Source organism: Oncorhynchus nerka, unplaced genomic scaffold (genome assembly GCF_034236695.1).
Source record: "Oncorhynchus nerka isolate Pitt River unplaced genomic scaffold, Oner_Uvic_2.0 unplaced_scaffold_1390, whole genome shotgun sequence".
NCBI classification, from domain to species: Eukaryota; Metazoa; Chordata; class Actinopteri; order Salmoniformes; family Salmonidae; genus Oncorhynchus; species Oncorhynchus nerka.
In genome coordinates this window covers 1-27500 of record NW_027039931.1, presented here as the reverse complement: position 1 = coordinate 27500, position 27500 = coordinate 1, and the positions used below count along the sequence as shown (strand labels likewise).

Here is a 27500-nt window from a genome sequence, read left to right as displayed (position 1 = left end):
GTAACAGTAGTAGTACCAGTAGTAGTAGTAGTAGTACCAGTAGTAGTGGCAGTAGTAACAGTAGTAACAGTAGCAGTAGTAGTAGTAGTATATTCATGGGGCGAATGCAAATGGAGAACTTGGGACTATAAGGTTCAATCTGCATTTGTGTGGAAATGTAGTTATTGACATAGCCTTGTTCACTACCCATATGGTACTATAAATACCCCAATACATGTTGTTGCGTTCAAAATAATAACATTGAAAAATAGTTGACACCATTCAAACCAATTAGGATTCAGAACTTTAAAACAAATTCTCTCAGAATCATCTTTTTGCACATAGAACCTTCTAGTTCCAAGCTCGAGATATGTCAAGTAATGATTTGAGGTGTGTTTGGTTTACACATTTGGTCTATACTCCAGGTAGGGGCACTGTTCTCTCTATCCTGTACGGTCAGCTCCATGGCTCTACCCCCTGCCTCTCAGCTCAGCTCCCAGAAGTGGAAGGCCTTCATGGCTAAGAGGCCCAAGACCCTGCCTGGTAGGTACTGTATGTGGATCGTCAGCTACAGCCCATGTGTGAGAAAAGGGATTGGCTCCGTGCTGGTCCTGGATCGACCGTCACAGAACTAACTGTATAGGAACTATAAATATTTAAACAACCAGAATCAAGGCAACAAGCAGAACCAAGGCACTCTTTATACTATATTATCGTCCCTAGGTATTCCTATGGCTTTTTCTCGACATATAATCTGGATGTGTGTTCTTTCTTTTCAACTCATTTTCACCTATTTGGTTTGCCATAGTTCCATATGTGGAGGTGAAGGGTGAGAGCGGACACTACTTCCTGTTGGTCCAGGGGTCAGAGGGCGGAGGCTGCAAGGCCCGCATGATACACTCAGCCAATCAGATCAATGGAGCCGCTGCCATGGCAACCGTCAATGGGCTTCTGAAAGAGAATTCTGTGTCGTCTTCAGGTAAGAAACTTAAAAAAGAAATGGTGAACAAACAAAGATCTACTCTGATATGAAGTGTTGTTTACATTATGACTGGTGACTTACCTGTCAATATCACGGACAGTATGAATGGTCTACTGTCAGCATGGTATCCAGCAGTCTAAAGGCCAGGCCAGTCTAAAGACTGGCTCAGAGGCCTCCTCTCTTTGAGGTCATTCCTGTTCCTTGGGTCTACGGCTGTGCCACAGAAGTTGAAAAGGACAAGAAGAGTCCCTCTAGCTAGCTGATGTTTTTATCTACCTCTCCATTTCATAACAGTCTAGTTTTAATAATTTGAAAATGGTAGAATAACCCAAGGCATTTATACTTGAAAGTTGTGTATAGAAAGTCGGAGGCTGAATTATAAAATGGCCCAACCACTTTGTACTTCTTCCTTTAACTCCTCTTTCCTCTGAATCTTTAACTTGTTCCTCAACTACATTCAGAGCTGCAGGATGGTTTTTTTCTTGAGTGGATGGTCGGGGGGTGGGGTTAAGAACGTAATTACAAATGATTTGTAGACTGCAAATTGACTGCAAGAATCCCAAACAGATATAATATTTGACTAAAACATAATCATTTCAAGCGTTGCTTACATTTGCATAAGATCACATACCTCTCTATTTTGCGTGCCAATACTTGGGAACAGATTTCCTAAATTAAAATAACTTGGAGCTGATTTGCTGGTGTTTTTACAGTCTATGTCCAAACATTTTTTTAAATGAAATAAGGGGGGCCAAAATAAAACCACCCGCGGGCCTCCAGTTGGGGAACCCTGCTCTTACTCTTCTGACTCTTTCATCTGGATATCTACCTTCTTTCAGAGATAATAAAGCCCTGTAGAAAGAGAGACAGACAGTGAAGTGAGTGAAACAGAGGACGAAGAGAGAAGACACAGCAGTGTAGTCTCTCTCTCTTCTCTCTCTCTCTCTCTCTCTCTTCCCTCTCTCTCTTCCCTCTCTCTCTTTCCTCTCTCACTCTCCTCTCTCACTCTTTCCTCTGTCTCTTTCCTCTATCTCGCTTTCCTCTGTCTCTTTCCTCTCTCTCTCTTTCCTCTGTCTCTTTCCTCTCTCTCTTTCCTCTCTCTCTCTTTCCTCTCTCTCTCTCTCTTTTCTCTCTTTCTCTTTGCTCTCTCTTTCCTCTCTCTCTTTCATCTGTCTCTTTCCTCTATCTGTCTCTTTCCTCTCTCTCTCTCTTTCATCTCTCTCTTCCCTCTCTCTCTCCCCTCTCTCTCTCCCCTCTCTCTCCCTCTCTCTCTCTTTCATCTCTCTCTTTCATCTCTCTCTTCTCTCTCTTCCTCTCTCTCTTCCCTCTCTCTCTTCCCTCTCTCTCTCTTCCCTCTCTCTCTCTTTCTCTCTTTCTCTCTCTTTCCTCTCTCTCTTCCTCTCTCTCTCTTTTCTCTCTTTCTTTGCTCTCTTTTTCCTCTCTCTTTCCTCTCTCTCTCTTTCATCTGTCTCTTTCTCTCTCTCTCTTTCATCTCTCTCTTTCATCTCTCTCTCCTCTCTCTCTCTCTTCCCTCTCTCTCTTTCCTCTCTCTCTCTCTTCCTCTCTCTCTTTCTTTCCTCTCTCTCTTCCCTCTCTCTCTCTCTTCCCTCTCTCTCTTCCTCTCTCTCTCTCTCTTTCCTCTATCTCGCTTTCCTCTCTCTCTCTCTTTCTCTCTTTCATCTGTCTCTTCCTCTCTCTCTCTTTCATCTGTCTCTTTCCTCTCTCTCTCTTTCATCTCTCTCTTTCATCTCTCTCTTCCCTCTCTCTCTCTCTCTCTTTCCTCTCTCTCTTTCCTCTCTCTCTTCCCTCTCTCTCTCCCCTCTCTCTCTTCCCTCTCTCTCTCTTCCCTCTCTCTCTTTCCTCTCTCTCTCTTTCCTCTCTCTCTTTCCTCTATCTCGCTTTCCTCTCTCTCTCTTTTCTCTCTCTCTCTTTTCTCTCTTTCATCTCTCTCTTTCCTCTCTCTCTCTCTTTCGTCTCTCTCTCTTTCCTCTCTTCCCTCTCTCCCTCCCCCTGCTGTGTTAAGCCCTGTGGACTGGGAGCATGCTGTAACAGCCTGTTGTACTCTGTACAGTATAAAGCATGCAGGCTTCTACGTTCAACCAGAGAGCACATTTTGTTCCGTTATGAAATGCCCCAAAAGAAGAAAGATAAGCTAAGTCGAGCCTCAGTCACTGCAGTGTAAAGTAGATACCCTGTCAGTCCATTTGGGCCTAAGTCGAGCCTCAGTCACTGCAGTGTAAAGTAGATACCCTGTCAGTCCATTTGGGCCTAAGTCGAGCCTCAGTCACTGCAGTGTAAAGTAGATACCCTGTCAGTCCATTTGGGCCTAAGTCGAGCCTCAGTCACTGCAGTGTAAAGTAGATACCCTGTCAGTCCATTTGGGCCTAAGTCGAGCCTCAGTCACTGCAGTGTAAAGTAGATACCCTGTCAGTCCATTTGGGCCTAAGTCGAGCCTCAGTCACTGCAGTGTAAAGTAGATACCCTGTCAGTCCATTTGGGCCTAAGTCGAGCCTCAGTCACTGCAGTGTAAAGTAGATACCCTGTCAGTCCATTTGGGCCTAAGTCGAGCCTCAGTCACTGCAGTGTAAAGTAGATACCCTGTCAGTCCATTTGGGCCTAAGTCGAGCCTCAGTCACTGCAGTGTAAAGTAGATACCCTGTCAGTCCATTTGGGCCTAAGTCGAGCCTCAGTCACTGCAGTGTAAAGTAGATACCCTGTCAGTCCATTTGGGCCTAAGTCAAAGCCTCAGTCACTGCAGTGTAAAGTAGATACCCTGTCAGTCCATTTGGGCCTAAGTCGAGCCTCAGTCACTGCAGTGTAAAGTAGATACCCTGTCAGTCCATTTGGGCCTAAGTCGAGCCTCAGTCACTGCAGTGTAAAGTAGATACCCTGTCAGTCCATTTGGGCCTAAGTCGAGCCTCAGTCACTGCAGTGTAAAGTAGATACCCTGTCAATAGTGCTGTGTTTGCTTGGAACTTCAGAATCAAATCAAATGTTATTAGTCACATGCACCGAATACAACAGGTATAGGTAGACCTTTACAGTGAAATGCTTACTTACATGCTTGCCCCTTAACCAACAATGCAGTTTAAAAAATATGAATACGAATAAGATTAAAGTTTTATAGAGTTAAAGTCATGTTAATTAATGTAGACCTAATATGAAATCATGAGTCATGTGTCAATTTATTGAGAAAGGGTGAGTCAACCCAGAAGGCCAGACTGATTGATTGTTGTGGTTTATAAACATCTTTCTCAATCTTCATTGATGAATAAAACTGGAAACGCTTATCTCCCTCACTAGCTTTAAGCATCAGCTGTCAGAGCAGCTCACAGATTACTGCACCTGTACATAGCCCACCTATAATTTAGCCCAAATAACTACCTCTTTCCCAACTGTATTTATTTATTTATTTTGCTCCTTTGCACCCCATTATTTTTATTTCTACTTTGCACATTCTTCCATTGCAAATCTACCATTCCAGTGTTTTACTTGCTATATTGTATTTACTTTGCCACCATGGCCTTTTTTGCCTTTACCTCCCTTATCTCACCTCACTTGCTCACATTGTATATAGACATATTTTTCTACTGTATTATTGACTGTATGTTTGTTTTACTCCATGTGTAACTCTGTGTTGTTGTATGTGTTGAACTGCTTTGCTTTGTCTTGGCCAAGTCGCAGTTGTAAATGAGAACTTGTTCTCAACTAGTCTACCTGTTTAAATAAAGGTGAAATAAAAATAAAGCAATGCAGTATTAAACTCCCCTGTCTCCTTAATGCAGTGTGATTGTAATAAACTCCCTGTCTCCTTAATGCAGTGTGCTTGACTCCCTGTCTCCTTAATGCAGTGTGCTTGTATTAAACTCCCTGTCTCCTTAATGCAGTGTGCTTGTAATAAACTCCCTGTCTCCTTAATGCAGTGTGCTTGTAATAAACTCCCTGTCTCGTTAATGCAGTGTGCTTGTACTCCCTGTCTCCTTAATGCAGTGTGCTTGTACTCCCCTGTCTCCTTAATGCAGTGTGATTGTATTAAACTCCCTGTCTCCTTAATGCAGTGTGCTTGTACTCCCCTGTCTCCTTAATGCAGTGTGCTTGTACTCCCTGTCTCCTTAATGCAGTGTGCTTGTATTAAACTCCCTGTCTCCTTAATGCAGTGTGCTTGTACTCCCCTGTCTCCTTAATGCAGTGTGCTTGTACTCCCCTGTCTCCTTAATGCAGTGTGCTTGTACTCCCTGTCTCCTTAATGCAGTGTGCTTGTACTCCCTGTCTCCTTAATGCAGTGTGCTTGTATTAAACTCCCCTGTCTCCTTAATGCAGTGTGCTTGTAATAAACTCCCCTGTCTCCTTAATGCAGTGTGCTTGTAATAAACTCCCCTGTCTCCTTAATGCAGTGTGCTTGTACTCCCCTGTCTCCTTAATGCAGTGTGCTTGTACTCCCCTGTCTCCTTAATGCAGTGTGCTTGTACTCCCCTGTCTCCTTAATGCAGTGTGCTTGTACTCCCCTGTCTCCTTAATGCAGTGTGCTTGTACTCCCCTGTCTCCTTAATGCAGTGTGCTTGTACTCCCCTGTCTCCTTAATGCAGTGTGCTTGTATTAAACTCCCCTGTCTCCTTAATGCAGTGTGCTTGTATTAAACTCCCCTGTCTCCTTAATGCAGTGTGCTTGTATTAAACTCCCCTACTCCTTAATGCAGTGTGCTTGTATTAAACTCCCCTGTCTCCTTAATGCAGTGTGCTTATATTAAACTCCCCTGTCTCCTTAATGCAGTGTGCTTATATTAAACTCCCCTGTCTCCTTAATGCAGTGTGCTTGTACTCCCCTGTCTCCTTAATGCAGTGTGCTTGTATTAAACTCCCCTGTCTCCTTAATGCAGTGTGCTTGTATTAAACTCCCCTGTCTCCTTAATGCAGTGTGCTTGTATTAAACTCCCTGTCTCCTTAATGCAGTGTGCTTGTACTCCCTGTCTCCTTAATGCAGTGTGCTTGTACTCCCCTGTCTCCTTAATGCAGTGTGCTTGTACTCCCCTGTCTCCTTAATGCAGTGTGCTTGTATTAAACTCCCCTGTCTCCTTAATGCAGTGTGCTTGTAATAAACTCCCCTGTCTCCTTAATGCAGTGTGCTTGTAATAAACTCCCCTGTCTCCTTAATGCAGTGTGCTTGTACTCCCCTGTCTCCTTAATGCAGTGTGCTTGTACTCCCCTGTCTCCTTAATGCAGTGTGCTTGTACTCCCCTGTCTCCTTAATGCAGTGTGCTTGTACTCCCCTGTCTCCTTAATGCAGTGTGCTTGTACTCCCCTGTCTCCTTAATGCAGTGTGCTTGTATTAAACTCCCCTGTCTCCTTAATGCAGTGTGCTTGTAATAAACTCCCCTGTCTCCTTAATGCAGTGTGCTTGTATTAAACTCCCCTGTCTCCTTAATGCAGTGTGCTTGTACTCCCCTGTCTCCTTAATGCAGTGTGCTTGTATTAAACTCCCCTGTCTCCTTAATGCAGTGTGCTTGTACTCCCCTGTCTCCTTAATGCAGTGTGCTTGTACTCCCCTGTCTCCTTAATGCAGTGTACTTGTACTCCCCTGTCTCCTTAATGCAGTGTGCTTGTACTCCCCTGGCTCCTTAATACAGTGTGCTTGTATTAAACTCCCCTGTCTCCTTTGATAGCGTTTGCGTTGTCCCATTCATATGAACTTCATTTGAACTCATAAGCCACGTTACCAGGTTATTGAACATCCTAAAAAAAGAACTCCCACGTCTGAGTTATGTTGTTTCAGGTGTGAATAATGTGATTTACATCAGGGGGGAAAAGAGAAACCTGAACACTGCTCTTACTAATGTCACTTATTTTATTCAACCTTATTAAACTCAAAACCTGCTGATTTAGAAGGTCCTGTGTAGATTATATTTTCAACCAGCAACTATCAGGAAATATCACAGATCACACGTCACATTTTTTTACAGTGTTACTTTCATCAGCTGTTGTACAATATCATACAAAACACAGGAAAAACAGAATTTTGACTGCAGTGGGCCTTTAATAAAAAATAAGTAATACTAGCGAGAGCAGTGTGCGGGTTTCTCTTTTCTCTGATGTTATTGAGATGGGTTCAGCCAATTGATTGATAAAGCAGTCCACTTGGTCTCTTCTCCCAGGTTCCACCACTACAGACTGGCTGTGCTCCCTGCCCTGTCTCCATGGAGACCAACTGCTACAGAGGGAGAGGAAGTTGGCCGAGGTGCAGACTCTGGTCCTAAAGGAGTGCCTGAGTAAGTACAACATCATATTTTATTCATCCTTTATTCAGCCAGGTAAGCCTCGTTGAGATAAAAAATAAAAATAAAAGATTTTTCAAGTGGAATCATGTCTGATGCAGAATGTATATTAAAATGTCTGTACTCTGCACACTCTTTCCATTTGCAGTGAGCTTTATTGCCACCAAATAGAGCCTAGTTAATGTATTTTTTTATTGCAGTTTATTTAACCAGCTATTTTATTGAAAACATTCTATTTGACAACAAAAAAACATATCTAGCATAGTTTAATAAAGCAAGTCAGTCTGTGTAGCAGCCAGACAGGTAGGTGGTTCCTCCAGTATTAAAGTCAGTCTGTGTAGCAGCCAGACAGGTAGGTGGTTCCTCCAGTATTAAAGTCAGTCTGTGTAGCAGCCAGACAGGTAGGTGGTTCCTCCAGTATTAAAGTCAGTCTGTATCGTAGCCAGACAGGTAGGTGGTTCCTCCAGTATTAAAGGCAGTCTGTATCGTAGCCAGACAGGTAGGTGGTTCCTCCAGTATTAAAGTCAGTCTGTGTAGCAGCCAGACAGGTAGGTGGTTCCTCCAGTATTAAAGTCAGTCTGTATCGTAGCCAGACAGGTAGGTGGTTCCTCCAGTATTAAAGTCAGTCTGTGTAGCAGCCAGTCAGGTAGGTGGTTCCTCCAGTATTAAAGTCAGTCTGTGTAGCAGCCAGTCAGGTAGGTGGTTCCTCCAGTATTAAAGGCAGTCTGTATCGTAGCCAGACAGGTAGGTGGTTCCTCCAGTATTAAAGTCAGTCTGTGTAGCAGCCAGACAGGTAGGTGGTTCCTCCAGTATTAAAGTCAGTCTGTGTAGCAGCCAGACAGGTAGGTGGTTCCTCCAGTATTAAAGTCAGTCTGTGTAGCAGCCAGTCAGGTAGGTGGTTCCTCCAGTATTAAAGTCAGTCGGTATCATAGCCAGACAGGTAGGTGGTTCCTCCAGTATTAAAGTCAGTCTGTATCATAGCCAGACAGGTAGGTGGTTCCTCCAGTATTAAAGTCAGTCTGTATCGTAGCCAGACAGGTAGGTGGTTCCTCCAGTATTAAAGTCAGTCTGTGTAGCAGCCAGACAGGTAGGTGGTTCCTCCAGTATTAAAGTCAGTCTGTGTAGCAGCCAGACAGGTAGGTGGTTCCTCCAGTATTAAAGTCAGTCTGTGTAGCAGCCAGACAGGTAGGTGGTTCCTCCAGTATTAAAGTCAGTCTGTGTGGCAGCCAGACAGGTAGGTGGTTCCTCCAGTATTAAAGTCAGTCTGTGTAGCAGCCAGACAGGTAGGTGGTTCCTCCAGTATTAAAGTCAGTCTGTGTGGCAGCCAGACAGGTAGGTGGTTCCTCCAGCATTAAAGTCAGTCTGTATCGTAGCCAGACAGGTAGGTGGTTCCTCCAGTATTAAACATCCAATAACATCAAGCATCCTCACGCTACAGAAACCTGAGTCTCCAGCCCTTATGGCCCATCCTGGCTCGGACAAGGCTACTTACTGACTACTTCTGGCTCGGACAAGGCTACTTACTGACTACTCTCGTTATTCCATATTGACGTATAGGACGTAGAGAAGAGGCAGAGAAACCAGCTTCAATACCAGTAAATGACCTGAAGATCTTGCTCAGCCTGGCCAGAGAACAGTACCTCAAGATGCATGACTCTACCCTGCCTAAAGCCTCTACCCTGCCTAAAGACTCCAGTCTGCCCAGAGTTGAGCCCTGTGGAGCAGAGGAGGTGAACCTCACTACGAAGACTACAGGTATTCTGCTGTTCCAGTCCCTCCTTACTCCCCGTAACACAGCTCAGTAACTTTTACAGTGCATTCAGGAAGTATTCAGACCCCTTGACTTTTTTCACTTTTTGTTACGTTACAGCATTATTCTAAAATGGATTAAATAGTCCCCCCCTCATCAATCTACACACAATACCCCATAATGACAAAGCAAAAACAGGTTTTTAGAAATGTTTGCTAATTTTTTTTAAATAAATGTAAACATAAATATCACATTTACTTAAGTATTCAGACCCTTAACTCAGTACTTTGTTGAAGCACCTTTGACAGCGATTACAGCCTCAAGTCGTCTTGGGTATGACGCTACAAGCTTGGCACACCTGTATTTGGGAGTTTCTCCCATTTTTCTCTGCAGATCCTCTCAAGCTCTGTCAGGTTGGATGGGGAGTGTCGCTGCACAGCTATTTTCAGGTCTCTCCAGAGATGTTAGATCAGGTTAAAGTCCGGGCTCTGGCTGGGCCATTCAAGGAAACTCTGAGACTTGTCCCGAAGCCACTCCTGCGTTGTCTTGGCTGTGTGCTTAGGGTCGTTGTCCTGTTGGAAGGTGACCCTTCGCCCCAGTCTGAGGTCCTGAGAGCTCTGGAGCAGAATTTAATCAAGAATCTCTCTCTCTTTCCCTCGATCCTAGCTAGTCTCCCAGTCCCTGTCTCTGAAAAACATCCCCACAGCATGATGCTGCCACCACCATGCTTCACTTGTAGGGATGGTGACAGGTTTCCTCCAGACGTGAGGTTTTGCATTCAGGCCAAAGAGTTCAATCTCGTTTTCATCAGACCAGTGAATCTTGTTTCTCATGGTCTGAGAGTCATTTAGGTGCCTTTTGGCCACACTATTATAAAGGCTTGATTGGGGTAGTGCTGCGGAGATGGTTGTCCTTATGAAAGATTCACTCATCTCCACAAAGAAACTCTGGAGCTCTCTCAGAGTGACCATTGGGTTCTTGGTCACCTCCCTGACCAAGGCCCTTGCTCATTTTGGCCGGGTGGCCAGCTCTAGGAAGAGTTTTGGTTGTTCCGAACTTCTTCCATTTAAGAATGATGGAGGCCATGGTGTTCTTGGGGGCCTTCAGTGCTGCAGAAATGTTTTGGTACCCTTCCCCAGATTTGTGCCTCGACACAATCCTGTCTCGGAGCTCTACAGACAATTCCTTTGACCTCATGGCTTGGTTTTTGTTCTGACATGCACTGTCAACTGTGGGACCTTATATAGACAGGTTTATGCTCTGACATGCACTGTCAACTGTGGGACCTTATATAGACAGGTTTATGCTCTGACATGCACTGTCAACTGTGGGACCTTATATAGACAGGTTTTTGTTCTGACGTGCACTGTCAACTGTGGGACCTTATATAGACAGGTTTATGCTCTGACATGCACTGTCAACTGTGGGACCTTATATAGACAGGTTTATGCTCTGACATGCACTGTCAACTGTGGGACCTTATATAGACAGGTTTTTGTTCTGACATGCACTGTCAACTGTGGGACCTTATATAGACAGGTTTCTGTTCTGACATGCACTGTCAACTGTGGGACCTTTATATAGACAGGTTTTTGTTCTGACATGCACCGTCAACTGTGGGACCTTATATAGACAGGTTTATGCTCTGACATGCACTGTCAACTGTGGGACCTTATATAGACAGGTTTATGCTCTGACATGCACTGTCAACTGTGGGACCTTATATAGACAGGTTTTTGTTCTGACGTGCACTGTCAACTGTGGGACCTTATATAGACAGGTTTATGCTCTGACATGCACTGTCAACTGTGGGACCTTATATAGACAGGTTTATGCTCTGACATGCACTGTCAACTGTGGGACCTTATATAGACAGGTTTTTGTTCTGACATGCACTGTCAACTGTGGGACCTTATATAGACAGGTTTTTGTTCTGACATGCACTGTCAACTGTAGGACCTTATATAGACAGGTTTTTGTTCTGACATGCACTGTCAACTGTAGGACCTTATATAGACAGGTTTTTGCTCTGACATGCACTGTCAACTGTGGGACCTTTATATAGACAGGTTTTTGCTCTGACATGCACTGTCAACTGTGGGACCTTTATATAGACAGGTGTATGCCTTTCTAAATGATGTCCAATAAATTGAATTTACCACAGATGGACTCCAATCAAGTTGTAGAAAAATCTCAAGGATGAACAATGGAAACAGGATGCACCTGAACTCAATTTCGAAGTCTCATAGCAAAGGGTCTGAATACTTATGTAAATCGGTTATTTCTGTTTTTTATTTTTATACATTTGGCACAAAAAAAATCTTTACTTGTTTTCGCTTTGTCATTAATGGGTATTGATTAAAAAAATTACAAAAATTTAGAATAAGGCTGTAACATAACAAAATGTGTAAAAAGTCAAGGGGTCTGAATACTTTCTGAATACACTGTATTTGCCTTCTCTAAAACTGACTCCTTCTAGAAACCTTGACTGATAAAACAAAAATGACTATTTTCCCATTCCAATGTAGAGTTCATTAAACACTCCCAACATGCTGATTGGCCAGAGAGAAGTGTTCTGCAGAACTATGAGAACCTCCAGAGGACTCGTCAGAAGCTGAGGTAAACTTGAATAATGCTCTTCACATCGGTACATACATCTCTCTTCCGTCAACAATAAGCAAGCAAGGTGGCTTATGGGAATAGAGAGACCGACGGTATCTTTGGTTCCTCACACGTGACTCGTTTAACCATCTCATCTTTGGTCTCATCCCTTCACAGGTTTGGTCTGCTGTCTGGCAGCTCATCTGACTGTCTGCTGGGGCCTAAAGATGTCCAGGGCCAGAGAACCACCCCAGCCTTGCTGGATGCCAAAGAGCTGCTTAGACACTTCACACCAGACGGCCTGCCCACCGGAGATCTGCAGCCTCTATTAGTCCAGAGACTAGGGTAACTCTGTTAGTCTGGAGACTAGGGTAACTCTGTTAGTCTGGAGACTAGGGTAACTCTGTTAGTCTGGAGACTAGGGTAACTCTGTTAGTCTGGAGACTAGGGTAACTCTGTTAGTCTGGAGACTAGGGTAACTCTGTTAGTCTGGAGACTAGGGTAACTTTGTTAGTCTGGAGACTAGGGTACCTCTGTTAGTCTGGAGACTAGGGTAACTCTGTTAGTCTGGAGACTAGGGTACCTCTGTTAGTCTGGAGACTAGGGTACCTCTGTTAGTCTGGAGACTAGGGTACCTCTGTTAGTCCGGAGACTAGGGTATCTCTGTTAGTCCGGAGACTAGGGTAACTCTGTTAGTCCGGAGACTAGGGTACCTCTGTTAGTCCGGAGACTAGGGTACCTCTGTTAGTCCGGAGACTAGGGTACCTCTGTTAGTCCGGAGACTAGGGTACCTCTGTTAGTCCGGAGACTAGGGTAACTCTGTTAGTCCGGAGACTAGGGTAACTCTGTTAGTCTGGAGACTAGGGTAACTCTGTTAGTCTGGAGACTAGGGTACCTCTCTTAGTCTGGAGACTAGGGTAACTCTCTTAGTCTGGAGACTAGGGTAACTCTAGAGAGTTGTTCATTTCACATACTGTTCAGATACTGTTCAGTTCAGATACTGTTCAATTCAGATACTGTTCAATTCAGATACTGTTCAGTTCAGATACTGTTCCGTTCAGATACTTTAGGGAGTTGTTCAAAGGCATTGTGGTTTGACTCATTCTCTCTCTACTACAGAAAGTTTTCTAACGTATTTCGATGTACAACAGCTTCTCAGCCTCCCTGGTTAATTTATATGTGTCTGAGTGCTCCAAAGTAGTTAACACTAACCGGGAGGAAGAGCAGCTCTATCTTGTCGAGGTTGAGCTTGAGGTGCTGAACCGACATCCAAGCTGATATATCTGCCGGACACGCAGAGATGGGTGTCAGGAGGAGGGAAGGAGAAAAGTAGCTGAGTGTCATCGTCATAGCAGTGATAGGAGAGACCAGGATATGGCGGAGCCGAGTGACTTGGTGTATAGAGAGAAGAGGGCCTAGAACCGAGCCCTGGGGGACACCAGTAGATGAGAGTACGCATCATTTTAAAAGTAAACTTGGAGTCAGGCGATGATATGTTATGTGGTCCTCCCACTACGACTTGGGTAAACCATGCAGTTTATTAGGCTACAGATTAAATAAATGATGATGATGAACTTCACAGGAGTGGTTAAAGTGCACGATGATGACACGGATAGAACAATGAGTCAAATATTTCACTGGATGTAGAAATCTGAAGCATCCGGTTGGCATTTCCGCTCACTACCGAATATGGTGATGAGAGGAAGCCCAGTGGCCGGCAGTGGATTTTGGCCAATATTCTGCAAATTTTCCTCATCAATGAAACATTTAATCTCAATACAGTTTTCTGTTCACAAAACTAGAATCTGTTATGAACAGAGTGGACTACGTTTAGTAGACTTTGCCCTTTGCCAAATATATATATATATGTTTGCGTTGTTTAGAAGGAGTGCAAGGGTGAATTGACTTATTGCGTACGCCTACTTCACAAAGTAGGCGTTCCCTAACGGAAATATGCAAATACATGCTAGAACACACCAATGGGCTCTCGCCTAGCTCATCCTTGGCTCTGCCCACCTCCTTGCTTGTTCTGCCCACTACGATTCATTTGCTCCCATTGGACACAACAGGCTGTGGTCTATCTTCGGTTAGTTATACAAATCTTTGGCGATGAGCTTGATGCTCCTTTCCAATAAATATCTATGGTCTTGTTCTGGTGACGTGATGATCGACGCTTGACTGCCAATTTGACAAATATAGATATTCTCGCTGTTATCCATAATGATCTCATCATGTAGACTAGTCTACCCACACAGCTGTTGGCTAGAGCGTACGTACATACTAAGACCAGAATAGGCACGTTTGCTGTTTAAAACAGTCTTTCTGACAGGAACTGATCAGTAGAGTTGAAAATACAATGGAAACACATTGAACTTTAGATTTTTATTCGGTACATGAAAACTTAAAACAAAGAAGTACATTTTATGTGCACTACATCATCACGTACTGATGTTTATCCACAACAAGTCAGTTTGGTGGAAACATTATCACTGGTGGGAAAATGTGCATATTTTCTTAATGTGGATTTTAAAATATTCGCATGAAAATCTGGATGGAAACCCAGCTACTGAGGGTAGCTCAACAACGGGACAATCTGTCTGACCCCCCCCCAGTCTGTCTGACCCCCCAGTCTGTCTGACCCCCCGTCAGTCTGTCTGACCCCCCAATCTGTCTGACCCCCCAATCTGTCTGACCCCAATCTGTCTGACCCCCTCAATCTGTCTGCCCCCCTCAATTTGTCTGCCCCCAATCTGTCTGACCCCCTCAGTCTGTCTGACCCCCCAATCTTTCTGACCCCCCTCTGTCTGACCCCCCCAATCTGTCTGACCCCCCCAATCTGTCTGACCCCCCCCTCAATCTGTCTGTCTTACCCCCCAATCTGTCTGACCCCCTCAATCTGTCTGACCCCCAATCTGTCTTACCCCCAATCTGTCTGACCCCCCAATCTGTCTGACCCCTCAATCTGTCTGCCCCCCAATCTGTCTGACCCCTCAATCTGTCTGACCCCATCAGTCTGTCTGACCCCCCAATCTGTCTGACCCCCAATCTGTCTTACCCCCAATCTGTCTGACCCCCCTCAGTCTGTCTGACCCCCCAATCTGTCTGACCCCCAATCTGTCTGACCCCCCCCAATCTGTCTGACCCCCCAATCTGTCTTACCCCCCCAATCTGTCTTACCCCCCCAATCTGTCTGACCCCTCAATCTGTCTGACCCCCCAATCTGTCTTACCCCCCCAATCTGTCTGACCCCCCAATCTGTCTGACCCTCAATCTGTCTGCCCCCCAATCTGTCTGACCCCCTCAATCTGTCTGACCCCCCCCATCAGTCTGTCTGACCCCCCAATCTGTCTGACCCCCCAATCTGTCTTACCCCCAATCTGTCTGACCCCCTCAGTCTGTCTGACCCCCAATCTGTCTGACCCCCCAATCTGTCTGACCCCCCTCAGTCTGTCTGACCCCCTCAATCTGTCTGACCCCCCCTCAATCTGTCTGACCAAAAAAAGTGGCGTCAACATGTTGAATAATCTGTTTCTAACTTTCTCTTCCCTCGAGGAGAAACCACTCCATTCAGCAGACAACTATTCAGTTAGGATGTTTCAGACACCATGTAGCGACGATGATTTCATGTGGCTGTCTACCTCTGATATGCATTCGAATCAAAAGGTTTTCGCCTAATTGGATTCCTCTGATTTATAAAGAGCCTTTATCGGACAGTGCTCTCACAGAAGGCAGAGAAGAATATTAGTAATTAGTCATTTATGTTCATTAAAAGAAAGTCAATTAAGAAGCGTTCGAGACATTCGAGCTGTCAGTTCATTAGGAAGTTGTTTTACACACTTAATCAGTTTGGGTGCAGAGGACAGGAGAGTTTAGTTTCACTTCAGATCGCTGCAGTACTGTGTGTTCTTCTCTGTAGTACTGTGTGTTCTTCTCTGTAGTACTGTGTGTTCTTCACTGCAGTACTGTGTGTTCTTCACTGCAGTACTGTGTGTTCTTCACTGCAGTACTGTGTGTTCTTCACTGCAGTACTGTGTGTTCTTCTCTGCAGTACTGTGTGTTCTTCTCTGCAGTACTGTGTGTTCTTCGCTGCAGTACTGTGTGTTCTTCTCTGCAGTACTGTGTGTTCTTCTCTGTAGTACTGTGTTCTTCACTGTAGTACTGGGTGTTCTTCTCTGCAGTACTGTGTGTTCTTCTCTGCAGTACTGTGTGTTCTTCTCTGCAGTACTGGGTGTTCTCTGCAGTACTGTGTGTTCTTCTCTGCAGTACTGGGTGTTCTTCTCTGCAGTACTGTGTGTTCTTCACTGTAGTACTGGGTGTTCTTCACTGCAGTACTGTGTGTTCTTCTCTGCAGTACTGTGTGTTCTTCTCTGCAGTACTGTGTGTTCTTCTCTGCAGTACTGGGTGTTCTTCTCTGCAGTACTGGGTGTTCTTCTCTGCAGTACTGTGTGTTCTTCTCTGCAGTACTGGGTGTTCTTCTCTGCAGTACTGTGTGTTCTTCGCTGCAGTACTGTGTGTTCTTCTCTGCAGTACTGTGTGTTCTTCTCTGCAGTACTGTGTGTTCTTCTCTGCAGTACTGTGTGTTCTTCGCTGCAGTCTTGGATTTGAATAGAAAATGTTCACAGCTCCTGTACAATAATGTGTCTCTGTGTGTTTCCAGGGGAAATACATTCCAGATGTCTCCAGACTTGACCCCCAGGAAAGTGACCCAGATCCCCTTCAGTCAAGCAGCCAGTTCCCACTACCATGGACTAGAGTAGGTGTCTTTATACATACAGGACACTACCACTACCATGGACTAGAGTAGGTGTCTTTATACATACAGGACCCTACCATGGACTATACATACAGGACACTACCATGGACTAGAGTAGGTGTCTTTATTCATACAGGACCCTACCACTACCATGGACTAGAGTAGGTGTCTTTTCACATACATGACACTACCACTACCATGGACTAGAGTAGGTGTCTTTATTCATACAGGAACCTACCATGGACTAGAGTAGGTGTCTTTATACATACAGGACCCTACCATGGACTAGAGTAGGTGTCTTTATACATACAGGACCCTACCATGGACTAGAGTAGGTGTCTTTATTTTTATTTTTTTTATTTCACCTTTATTTAACCAGGTAGGCTAGTTGAGAACACCTTTATTTAACCAGGTAGGCTAGTTGAGAACAAGTTCTCATTTGCAACTGCGACCTGGCCAAGATAAAGCATAGCAGTGTGAACAGACAACACAGAGTTACACATGGAGTAAGCAATTAACAAGTCAATAACACAGTAGAAAAAAAAATGGGCAGTCTATATACAATGTGTGCAAAAGGCATGAGGAGGTAGGCGAATAATACAATTTTGCAGATTAACACTGGGGTGATAAATGATCAGATGGTCATGTACAGGTAGAGATATTGGTGTGCAAAAGAGCAGAAAAGTAAATAAATAAATAAAATAAAAACAGTATAAAAACAGTATGGGGATGAGGTAGGTGAAAATGGGTGGGCTATTTACCAATAGACTATGTACAGCTGCAGCGATCGGTTAGCTGCTCGGATAGCTGATGTTTGAAGTTGGTGAGGAGATAAAAGTCTCCAACTTCAGCGATTTTTGCAGTTCGTTCCAGTCACAGGCAGCAGAGTACTGGAACGAAAGGCGGCCAAATGAGGTGTTGGCTTTAGGGATGATCAGTGAGATACACCTGCTGGAGCGTGTGCTACGGATAGGTGTTGCCATCGTGACCAGTGAACTGAGATAAGGCGGAGCTTTACCTAGCATGGACTTGTAGATGACCTGAGCCAGTGGGTCTGGCGACGAATATGTAGCGCGAGGGCCAGCCGACTAGAGCATACAAGTCGCAGTGGTGGGTGGTATAAGGTGCTTTGGTGACAAAACGGATGGCACTATGATAGACTGCATCCAGTTTGCTGAGTAGAGTGTTGGAAGCCATTTTGTAGATGACATCGCCGAAATCGAGGATCGGTAGGATAGTCAGTTTTACTAGGGTAAGCTTACCATGGCGTGAGTGAAGGAGGCTTTGTTGCGGAATAGAAAGCCGACTCTTGATTTGATTTTCGATTGGAGATGTTTGATGAGTCTGGAAGGAGAGTTTGCAGTCTAGCCAGACACCTAGGTACTTATAGATGTCCACATATTCAAGGTCGGAACCATCCAGGGTGGTGATGCTAGTCGGGCATGCGGGTGCAGGCAGCGATCGGTTGAAAAGCATGCATTTGGTTTTACTCGCGTTTAAGAGCAGTTGGAGGCCACGGAAGGAGTGCTGTATGGCATTGAAGCTCGTTGGGAGGTTAGATAGCACAGTGTCCAATGACGGGCCGAAAGTATATAGAATGGTGTCGTCTGAGAGGTGGATCAGGAATCGCCCGCAGCAAGAGCAACATCATTGATATATACAGAGAAAAGAGTCGGCCCGAGAATTGAACCCTGTGGCACCCCCATAGAGACTGCCAGAGGACCGGACAGCATGCCCTCCGATTTGACACACTGAACTCTGTCTGCAAAGTAATTGGTGAACCAGGCAAGGCAGTCATCCGAGAAACCGAGGCTATTGAGTCTGCCGATAAGAATATGGTGATTGACAGAGTCGAAAGCCTTGGCGAGGTCGATGAAGACGGCTGCACAGTACTGTCTTTATCGATGTTGTTATGATATCGTTTAGTACCTTGAGCGTGGCTGAGGTGCACCCGTGACCGGCTCGGAAACCAGATTGCACAGCGGAGAAGGTACGGTGGGATTCGAGATGGTCAGTGACCTGTTTGTTGACTTGGCTTTCAAGACCTTAGATAGGCAGGGCAGGATGGATATAGGTCTATAGCAGTTTGGGTCCAGGGTGTCTCCCCTTTGAAGAGGGTGATGACTGCGGCAGCTTTCCAATCCTTGGGGATCTCAGACGATATGAAAGAGAGGTTGAACAGGCTGGTAATAGGGGTTACAATGGCGGCAGATAGTTTCAGAAATAGAGGGTCCAGATTGTCAAGCCCAGCTGATTTGTACGGGTCTAGGTTTTGCAGCTCTTTCAGAACATCTGCTATCTGGATTTGGGTAAAGGAGAACCTGGAGAGGCTTGGGCGAGGAGCTGGGGGGCGGAGCTGTTGGCCGAGGTTGGAGTAGCCAGGCGAAAGGCATGGCCAGCCGTTGAGAAGTGCTTATTGAAGCTTTCGATAATCGTGGATTTATCGGTGGAGACCGTGTTACCTAGCCTCAGTGCAGTGGGCAGCTGGGAGGAGGTACTCTTGTTCTCCATGGACTTCACAGTGTCCCAGAACTTTTTGGAGTTGGAGCTACAGGATGCAAACTTCTGCCTGAAGAAGCTGGCCTTAGCTTTCCTGACTGACTGCGTGTATTGGTTCCTGACTTCCCTGAACAGTTGCATATCACGGGGCTATTCGATGCTATTGCAGTCCGCCACAGGATGTTTTTGTGCTGGTCGAGGGCAGTCAGGTCTGGAGTGAACCAAGGGCTGTATCTGTTCTTGGTTCTGCATTTTTGAACGGAGCATGCTTATCTAAAATGGTGAGGAAGTTACTTTTAAAGAATGACCAGGCATCCTCAACTGACGGGATGAGGTCAATGTCCTTCCAGGATACCCGGGCCAGGTCGATTAGAAAGGCCTGCTCACAGAAGTGTTTTAGGGAGCGTTTGACAGTGATGAGGGGTGGTCGTTTGACTGCGGCTCCGTGGCGGATACAGGCAATGAGGCAGTGATCGCTGAGATCCTGGTTGAAGACAGCGGAGGTGTATTTGGAGGGCCAGTTGGTCAGGATGACGTCTATGAGGGTGCCCTTGTTTACAGAGTTAGGGTTGTACCTGGTGGGTTCCTTGATGATTTGAGTGAGATTGAGGGCATCTAGCTTACATTGTAGGACTGCCGGGGTGTTAAGCATATCCCAGTTTAGGTCACCTAACAGAACAAACTCTGAAGCTAGATGGGGGCGATCAATTCACAAATGGTGTCCAGGGCACAGCTGGGAGCTGAGGGTGGCCGGTAGCAGGCGGCAACAGTGAGAGACTTATTTCTGGAGAGGGTAATTTTCAAAATTAGTAGTTCGAACTGTTTAGGTATGGACCTGGAAAGTATGACATTACTTTGCAGGCTATCTCTGCAGTAGACTGCAACTCCGCCCCCTTTGGTAGTTCTATCTTGACGGAAGATGTTATAGTTGGGTATGGAAATCTCTGAATTTTTGGTGGCCTTCCTGAGCCAGGATTCAGACACGGCAAGGACATCAGGGTTAGCAGAGTGTGCTAAAGCAGTGAGTAAAACAAACTTAGGGAGGAGGCTTCTGATGTTGACATGCATAAAACCAAGGCTTTTTCGATCACAGAAGTCAACAAATGAGGGTACCTGGGGACATGCAGGGCCTGGGTTTACCTCCACATCACCCATGGAACAGAGAAGGAGTAGTATGAGGGTGCGGCTAAAGGCTATCAAAACTGGTCGCCTAGAGCGTTGGGGGCAGAGGATAAGAGGAGCAGGTTTCTGGGCATGGTAGAATATATTCAGGGCATAATGCACAGACAGGGGTATGGTGGGGTGCGGGCACAGCGGAGGTAAGCCCAGGCACTGGGTGATGATGAGACAGGTTGTATCTCTGGACATGCTGGTTGTAATGGGTGAGGTCACCGCATGTGTGGGAGGTGGGACAAAGGAGGTAACAGGGGTATGCAGAGTGGGTCTAGGGGCTCCATTGTGAACTAAAACAATTATAACTAACCTGAACAACAGTATACAAGGCATATTGACATCTGAGAGAGACATACAGCGAGGCATACAGTAATCACAGGTGTTGAATTTGGAAAGCTAGCTAAAAACAGTAGGCGAGGCTAATCCGCTAGCACCACAAACAGCAGGTAAAATGGCGTTGACTAGGCAACGGGGCCGACAGGTAAGACAAACATGCAGAAAGGAGTACCGTGATTAATGGACAGTCCAGCGTGCGTCAGCTATGTAGCCAAGAGATCAGTGTCCAGGGGCAGCGGTGGATGGGCAGGGGGCTGGCGAAAGTGTTATCCAGGTTTTTTTTTTTTTTTAAACTAACAATGACTAACTAGCTTGTAGCTAGTTAGCTGGTTAGCGTCTGGAGGTTCTTGAGTGTGTCATAAAAATAAAATAAGAGTAAAAGTAATAGCGATTCCGTATCACATTGGGTGAGGCAGGTTTCCGGAAGGTATAAACAAATTAAAAATCAAAAAGAGATAGAAAGTAAATGGGGTCAAAGAGTGATTGGGACGCGGTGGTACAGACGGTTAGCAGGCCTGTGCTAACAAGCTAACAGTTCGTAGGCCCGAGCTAGACAAGGTAGCAGTTAGCGGACCAGGAGCTTGACAAGCTAGCCGTTAGCAGGCCGAATTAGCAAGCAGGGAGATAGCGAGGGCTAGAGAGTTAACCTTTGGGGGACGTCGCGATGGGGTGAGTCTGTTTATTTATTCCTCTTCATGCGGTGAGCTGGAGATACAGCGATTCAGAAAGCTCGCGGGCCTTGGTCAGCAGATGGATCTTTGGCGATGTCGCAGCGGAAAAGCCTGTTGAAACCCCCTCGGACGATTATGTCGGCGGACCAGTCGTGATGGATCGGCGAGGCTCCGTGTCGGCAGTAGAGGGTCAGTAGAGGGTCCAGGCCAATTGGCAAATTAGGTATTTTTGGACCTCTTCGGGTAGTCGGGAGATGGGCTTAGCTCAGGACACTACCACTACCATGGACTAGAGTAGGTGTCTTTTCACATACATGACACTACCACTACCATGGACTAGAGTAGGTGTCTTTATTCATACAGGAACCTACCATGGACTAGAGTAGGTGTCTTTATACATACAGGACCCTACCATGGACTAGAGTAGGTGTCTTTATACATACAGGACCCTACCATGGACTAGAGTAGGTGTCTTTATACATACAGGACACTACCATGGACTAGAGTAGGTGTCTTTATACATACAGGACACTACCACTACCATGGACTAGAGTAGGTGTCTTTATACATACAGGACACTACCATGGACTATACATACAGGACACTACCATGGACTAGAGTAGGTGTCTTTATACATACAGGACACTACCACTACCATGGACTAGAGTAGGTGTCTTTATACATACAGGACACTACCACTACCATGGACGAGAGTAGGTGTCTTTATACATACAGGACCCTACCATGGACTAGAGTAGGTGTCTTTATACATACAGGACACTACCATGGTCTATACATACAGGACACTACCATGGACTAGAGTAGGTGTCTTTATACATACAGGACACTACCATGGACTAGAGTAGGTGTCTTTATACATACAGGACACTACCATGGACTAGAGTAGGTGTCTTTATTCATACAGGACACTACCATGGACTATACATACAGGACACTACCACTACCATGGACTAGAGTAGGTGTCTTTATACATACAGGACACTACCACTACCATGGACGAGAGTAGGTGTCTTTATACATACAGGATCCTACCATGGACTAGAGTAGGTGTCTTTATACATACAGGACACTACCAATTTGTAAGTCGCTCTGGATAAGAGCGTCTGCTAAATGACTTAAATGTAAATGTAATGGTCTATACATACAGGACACTACCATGGACTAGAGTAGGTGTCTTTATACATACAGGACACTACCATGGACTAGAGTAGGTGTCTTTATACATACAGGACACTACTGATCTAGAGTCAGCTCTCTCTTTAAGAGATGTCTCCCAAACTACCTCCTAAAGGGTGATTCCCCATCTGAGTGGTACAGTGTAAAGAGACTGATCTAGGGTCAGCTCTCTCTTTAAGATATGTCTCCCAAACTACCTCCTAAAGGGTGATTCCCCATCTGAGTGGTACAGTGTAAAGAGACTGATCTAGAGTCAGCTCTCTCTTTAAGAGGTTGATGCCCCATCTGAGTCCACACATCCCTGCAAGAATTACCTTAATTACCGTAATAACTGCACAGCGTTTTCGCTCTGTTTGACACTTTTGAAAATGAAAGGCTTTTAAAATATCCACACATTTGTGAATCATTGCATTAATCAAGTGTGCAACACTATGTGCAATATGGTTTAGATGAGAAAATCCTGTGTAGTTTGACTTGCGATCCTTATTTTGTTAGTCCGTATACTATGGTATTTACGGTATGCTAATAGCTGCACCAACACATGAAGCAGGAATGTGTTTTGGACATACCACATCCACGGCTGGAGTTAACAGAAAAGTTACAAATCAAATATTGAAGAGAGATTGATCTCACTAGACTTATTTTACTCGTGTAAATGGCACCTAAGAGACTTTAACAAGTCGAGCCCTAGTTTCTCTCTCTCTCTCTTTATGCTAATTTAGTCCTGATCTTTCAGTCTTATGAATGTTGATGTTCCTTCTGGAACCCTCCCCCTGCTCTTTTATACTTTATCTACTACCAAGTACTGGCTTATTGACTGGCTCTTCTCCCTGGACCTCTGTGTTGAATCACTAAGCTCTCTCTTCTCCCTGGTCCAGACCTGTCTCTGTGTTGAATCACTAAGCTCTCTCTTCTCCCTGGTCCAGACCTGTCTCTGTGTTGAATCACTAAGCTCTCTCTTCTCCCTGGTCCAGACCTGTCTCTGTGTTGAATCACTAAGCTCTCTCTTCTCCCTGGTCCAGACCTGTCTCTGTGTTGAATCACTAAGGTCTCTCTTCTCCCTGGACCTCTGTGTTGAATCACTAAGCTCTCTCTTCTCCCTGGTCCAGACCTGTCTCTGTGTTGAATCACTAAGCTCTCTCTTCTCCCTGGTCCAGACCTGTCTCTGTGTTGAATCACTAAGCTCTCTCTTCTCCCTGGTCCAGACCTGTCTCTGTGTTGAATCACTAAGCTCTCTCTTCTCCTGGTCCAGACCTGTCTCTGTGTTGAATCACTAAGCTCTCTCTTCTCCCTGGTCCAGACCTGTCTCTGTGTTGAATCACTAAGGTCTCTCTTCTCCCTGGTCCAGACCTGTCTCTGTGTTGAATCACTAAGCTCTCTCTTCTCCCTGGTCCAGACCTGTCTCTGTGTTGAATCACTAAGCTCTCTCTTCTCCCTGGTCCAGACCTGTCTCTGTGTTGAATCACTAAGCTCTCTCTTCTCCCTGGTCCAGACCTGTCTCTGTGTTGAATCACTAAGGTCTCTCTTCTCCCTGGTCCAGACCTGTCTCTGTGTTGAATCACTAAGGTCTCTCTTCTCCCTGGTCCAGACCTGTCTCTGTGTTGAATCACTAGGCTCTCTTCTCCTGGTCCAGACCTGTCTCTGTGTTGAATCACTAAGGTCTCTCTTCTCCCTGGTCCAGACCTGTCTCTGTGTTGAATCACTAAGCTCTCTCTTCTCCCTGGTCCAGACCTGTCTCTGTGTTGAATCACTAAGCTCTCTTCTCCCTGGTCCAGACCTGTCTCTGTGTTGAATCACTAAGCTCTCTCTTCTCCCTGGTCCAGACCTGTCTCTGTGTTGAATCACTAAAAGCCTCTCTTCTCCCTGGTCCAGACCTGTCTCTGTGTTGAATCACTAAGCTCTCTCTTCTCCCTGGTCCAGACCTGTCTCTGTGTTGAATCACTAAGCTCTCTCTTCTCCCTGGTCCAGACCTGTCTCTGTGTTGAATCACTAAGCTCTCTCTTCTCCCTGGTCCAGACCTGTCTCTGTGTTGAATCACTAAGCTCTCTCTTCTCCCTGGTCCAGACCTGTCTCTGTGTTGAATCACTAAGCTCTCTCTTCTCCCTGGTCCAGACCTGTCTCTGTGTTGAATCACTAAGCTCTCTCTTCTCCCTGGTCCAGACTGGTCTATGTTTTGAATCACTAAGCTCTCTCTTCTCCCTGGTCCAGACCTGTCTCTGTGTTGAATCACTAAGCTCTCTCTTCTCCCTGGTCCAGACTGGTCTATGTTTTGAATCACTAAGCTCTCTCTTCTCCCTGGTCCAGACTGGTCCTAATTTCTTGACCCTACCCAGGTTTTGTCTGGACGAGCAGGGCCACAAGGCCTTGGACCGGGACCAGGGCTTTGTCCGCTGCAGTCCCGTCTGATTCGCTCGAGACCCAGACCACCTGCTCCAGGAACCTTGTCCCGTCCCCTTCGCCTTAAGCCCCCGCCCCCGCCGGCCGTGCTGTCTGAACCAGGAAGTGTCCCGGACGGAGAGGCTCTCTCAACTCTGACCTGCCCAGGATCAAGAGACGATCCTGGGATACAGACGCCACCCACCCCCATAAGAGGTTAGTGAGGTTTGTATGGTCCTCTGGAGCTCAGTTGGTAGAGCATGGCTCTTACAACGCCAGGATAGGGTTTAATTCCGGAGCCACCTACACATAAAACAAATGTTTGCATGTTAAGTCGCTTTGGATAAAAGTGTCTGTTAAATGGCATATTAGAGGCATCGTGTTCTATATAGGCGAAGGGTCCGTACGTACAGCCTGTGGTTTAGAGCAGGTGCTAGAGGTCAAAGATTACGTACGTACAGCCTGTGGTTTAGAGCAGGTGCTAGAGGTCAAAGGTTAGGTACATACATCCTGTAGTTTAGAGCAGATGCTAGAGGTCAAAGACTATATTCAACAGAAGGTGTTTTTGTAACAATAAACTTCGTAGGGGAATAGATTATAATGTGATAGTCTTCTACTGCTAGGTTGTATTGGCCACCCACTATTTCTACTCGTTACATTTCATCTTGGGATGTTTGCAAGTCTCAGTATATTTGTTAATCAAATCCCAGATTTTACACACAGATATTCCACCGCCGGCCCAGTGGCCGGCGGTGGGGAATGATGGAGTGAGAATATGGTGATGAGAGGAAGCCCAGTGGCCGGCGGTGGGGAATGATGGAGCGAGAATATGGTGATGAGAGGAAGCCCAGAGGCCGGCGGTGGGGAATGATGGAGCGAGAATATGGTGATGAGCGGAAGCCCAGAGGCCGGCGGTGGGGAATGATGGAGCGAGAATATGGTGATGAGAGGAAGCCCAGAGGCCGGCGGTGGGGAATGATGGAGCGAGAATATGGTGATGAGAGGAAGCCCAGAGGTCGGCGGTGGGGAATGATGGAGCGAGAATATGGTGATGAGAGGAAGCCCAGAGGCCGGCGGTGGGGAATGATGGAGCGAGAATATGGTGATGAGAGGAAGCCCAGAGGCCGGCGGTGGGGAATGATGGAGCGAGAATATGGTGATGAGAGGAAGCCCAGAGGCCGGCGGTGGGGAATGATGGAGCGAGAATATGGTGATGAGAGGAAGCCCAGTGGCAGCGGTGGGGAATGATGGAGAGGAAATGGTGATGAGGAAGCCCAGAGGCATGTGGGGAATGATGGAGCGAGAATATGGTGATGAGAGGAAGCCCAGAGGCCGGCGGTGGGGAATGATGGAGCGAGAATATGGTGATGAGAGGAAGCCCAGTGGCAGGCGGTGGGAATGATGGAGCGAGAATATGGTGATGAGGAAGCCCAGTGGCGGCGGTGGGAATGATGGGCGAATATGATGTGGAAGCCCAAGGCAGCGGTGGGGAATGATGGAGCGAGAATATGGTGATGAGAGGAAGCCCAGTGGCCGGCGGATGGGGAATGATGGAAGCCCAGAGAATGATGGTGATGAGAGGAAGCCAGAGGAAGCAGTGGGAATGATGGAGAGAGAATATGGTGATGAGAGGAAGCCCAGGTGAGGTGGTGGGGAATGATGGAGAGAATATGGTGAAATGAGAGGAAGCCCAGTGGGGAATGATGGAGAGAGAATATGGTGATGAGAGGAAGCCCAGTGGCCGGCGGTGGGGAATGATGGAGAGAGAATATGGTGATGAGAGGAAGCCCAGTGGTCAGCGGTGGGGAATGATGGAGAGAGAATATGGTGATGAGAGGAAGCCCAGTGGCCGGTGGTGGGGGAATGATGGAGAGAGAATATGGTGATGAGAGGAAGCCCAGTGGTGGGGAATGATGGGAGAGAATATGGTGATGAGAGGAAGCCCAGTGGCCGGCGGTGGGGAATGATGGAGAGAGAATATGGTGATGAGAGAAGCCCAGTGGCCGGCGGTGGGGAATGATGGAGAGAGAATATGGTGATGAGAGGAAGCCCAGTGGTGGCGGTGGGAATGATGGAGCGAGAATATGGTGATGAGAGGAAGCCCAGTGGGTGGGGAATGATGGAGAGAGAATATGGTGATGAGAGGAAGCCCAGTGGCCGGTGGTGGGGGAATGATGGAGAGAGAATATGGTGATGAGAGGAAGCCCAGTGGGGGAATGATGGAGAGAGAAGATGGTGATGAGAGGAAGCCCATATGGTGGGGAATGATGGAGAGAGAATATGGTGATGAGAGGAAGCCCAGTGGGGAATGATGGAGAGAGAATATGGTGATGAGAGGAAGCCCAGTGGCCGGCGGTGGGAATGATGGAGAGAGAATATGGTGATGAGAGGAAGCCCAGAGGCCGGCGGTGGGGAAATGATGGAGAGAGAATATGGTGATGAGAGGAAGCCCAGTGGCATGGGGAATGATGGAGAGAGAATATGGTGAGAGGAAGCCCAGTGGCCGGCGGTGGGGAATGATGGAGAGAGAATATGGTGATGAGAGGAAGCCCAGTGGCCGGTGGTGGGGAATGATGGAGGCGAGAATATGGTGATGAGAGGAAGCCCAGTGGCCGGCGGTGGAATGATGGGAAATGATGGAGAGAGGAATATGGTGATGAGAGGGAAGCCCAGTGGCCGGCGGTGGGGAATGATGGAGAGAGAATATGGTGATGAGAGGAAGCCCAGTGGCCGGCGGTGGGGAATGATGGAGAGAGAGAATATGGTGATGAGAGGAAGCCCAGTGGCCGGCGGAAAATGATGGAGCGGTGGGGGAATGATGGAGAGAGAATATGGTGATGAGAGGAAGCCCAGTGGCCGGTGGTGGGGAATGATGGAGAGAGAATATGGTGATGAGAGGAAGCCCAGTGGCCGGC

General features: G+C 46.4%; 1 protein-coding gene across 1 annotated transcript in view; it reads left to right on the top strand.

Moving 5' to 3' along the window:
* LOC135559620 (mdm2-binding protein-like) overlaps window positions 1–24621 on the top strand; it is a 43802-nt gene extending 19181 nt beyond the window's left edge. Inside the window, exons 4-11 of the mRNA XM_065015544.1 lie at window positions 405–522; window positions 788–958; window positions 7110–7223; window positions 8787–8984; window positions 11508–11598; window positions 11758–11925; window positions 16238–16333; window positions 24543–24621. Coding sequence (XP_064871616.1) covers window positions 444–522; window positions 788–958; window positions 7110–7223; window positions 8787–8984; window positions 11508–11598; window positions 11758–11925; window positions 16238–16333; window positions 24543–24615 — 990 coding nt within the window. The 5' untranslated portion in view covers window positions 405–443 and the 3' untranslated portion in view covers window positions 24616–24621. The remainder of the gene's footprint in view (window positions 1–404; window positions 523–787; window positions 959–7109; window positions 7224–8786; window positions 8985–11507; window positions 11599–11757; window positions 11926–16237; window positions 16334–24542) is intronic.
* The last annotated feature ends 2879 nt before the right edge of the window (window positions 24622–27500 follow it).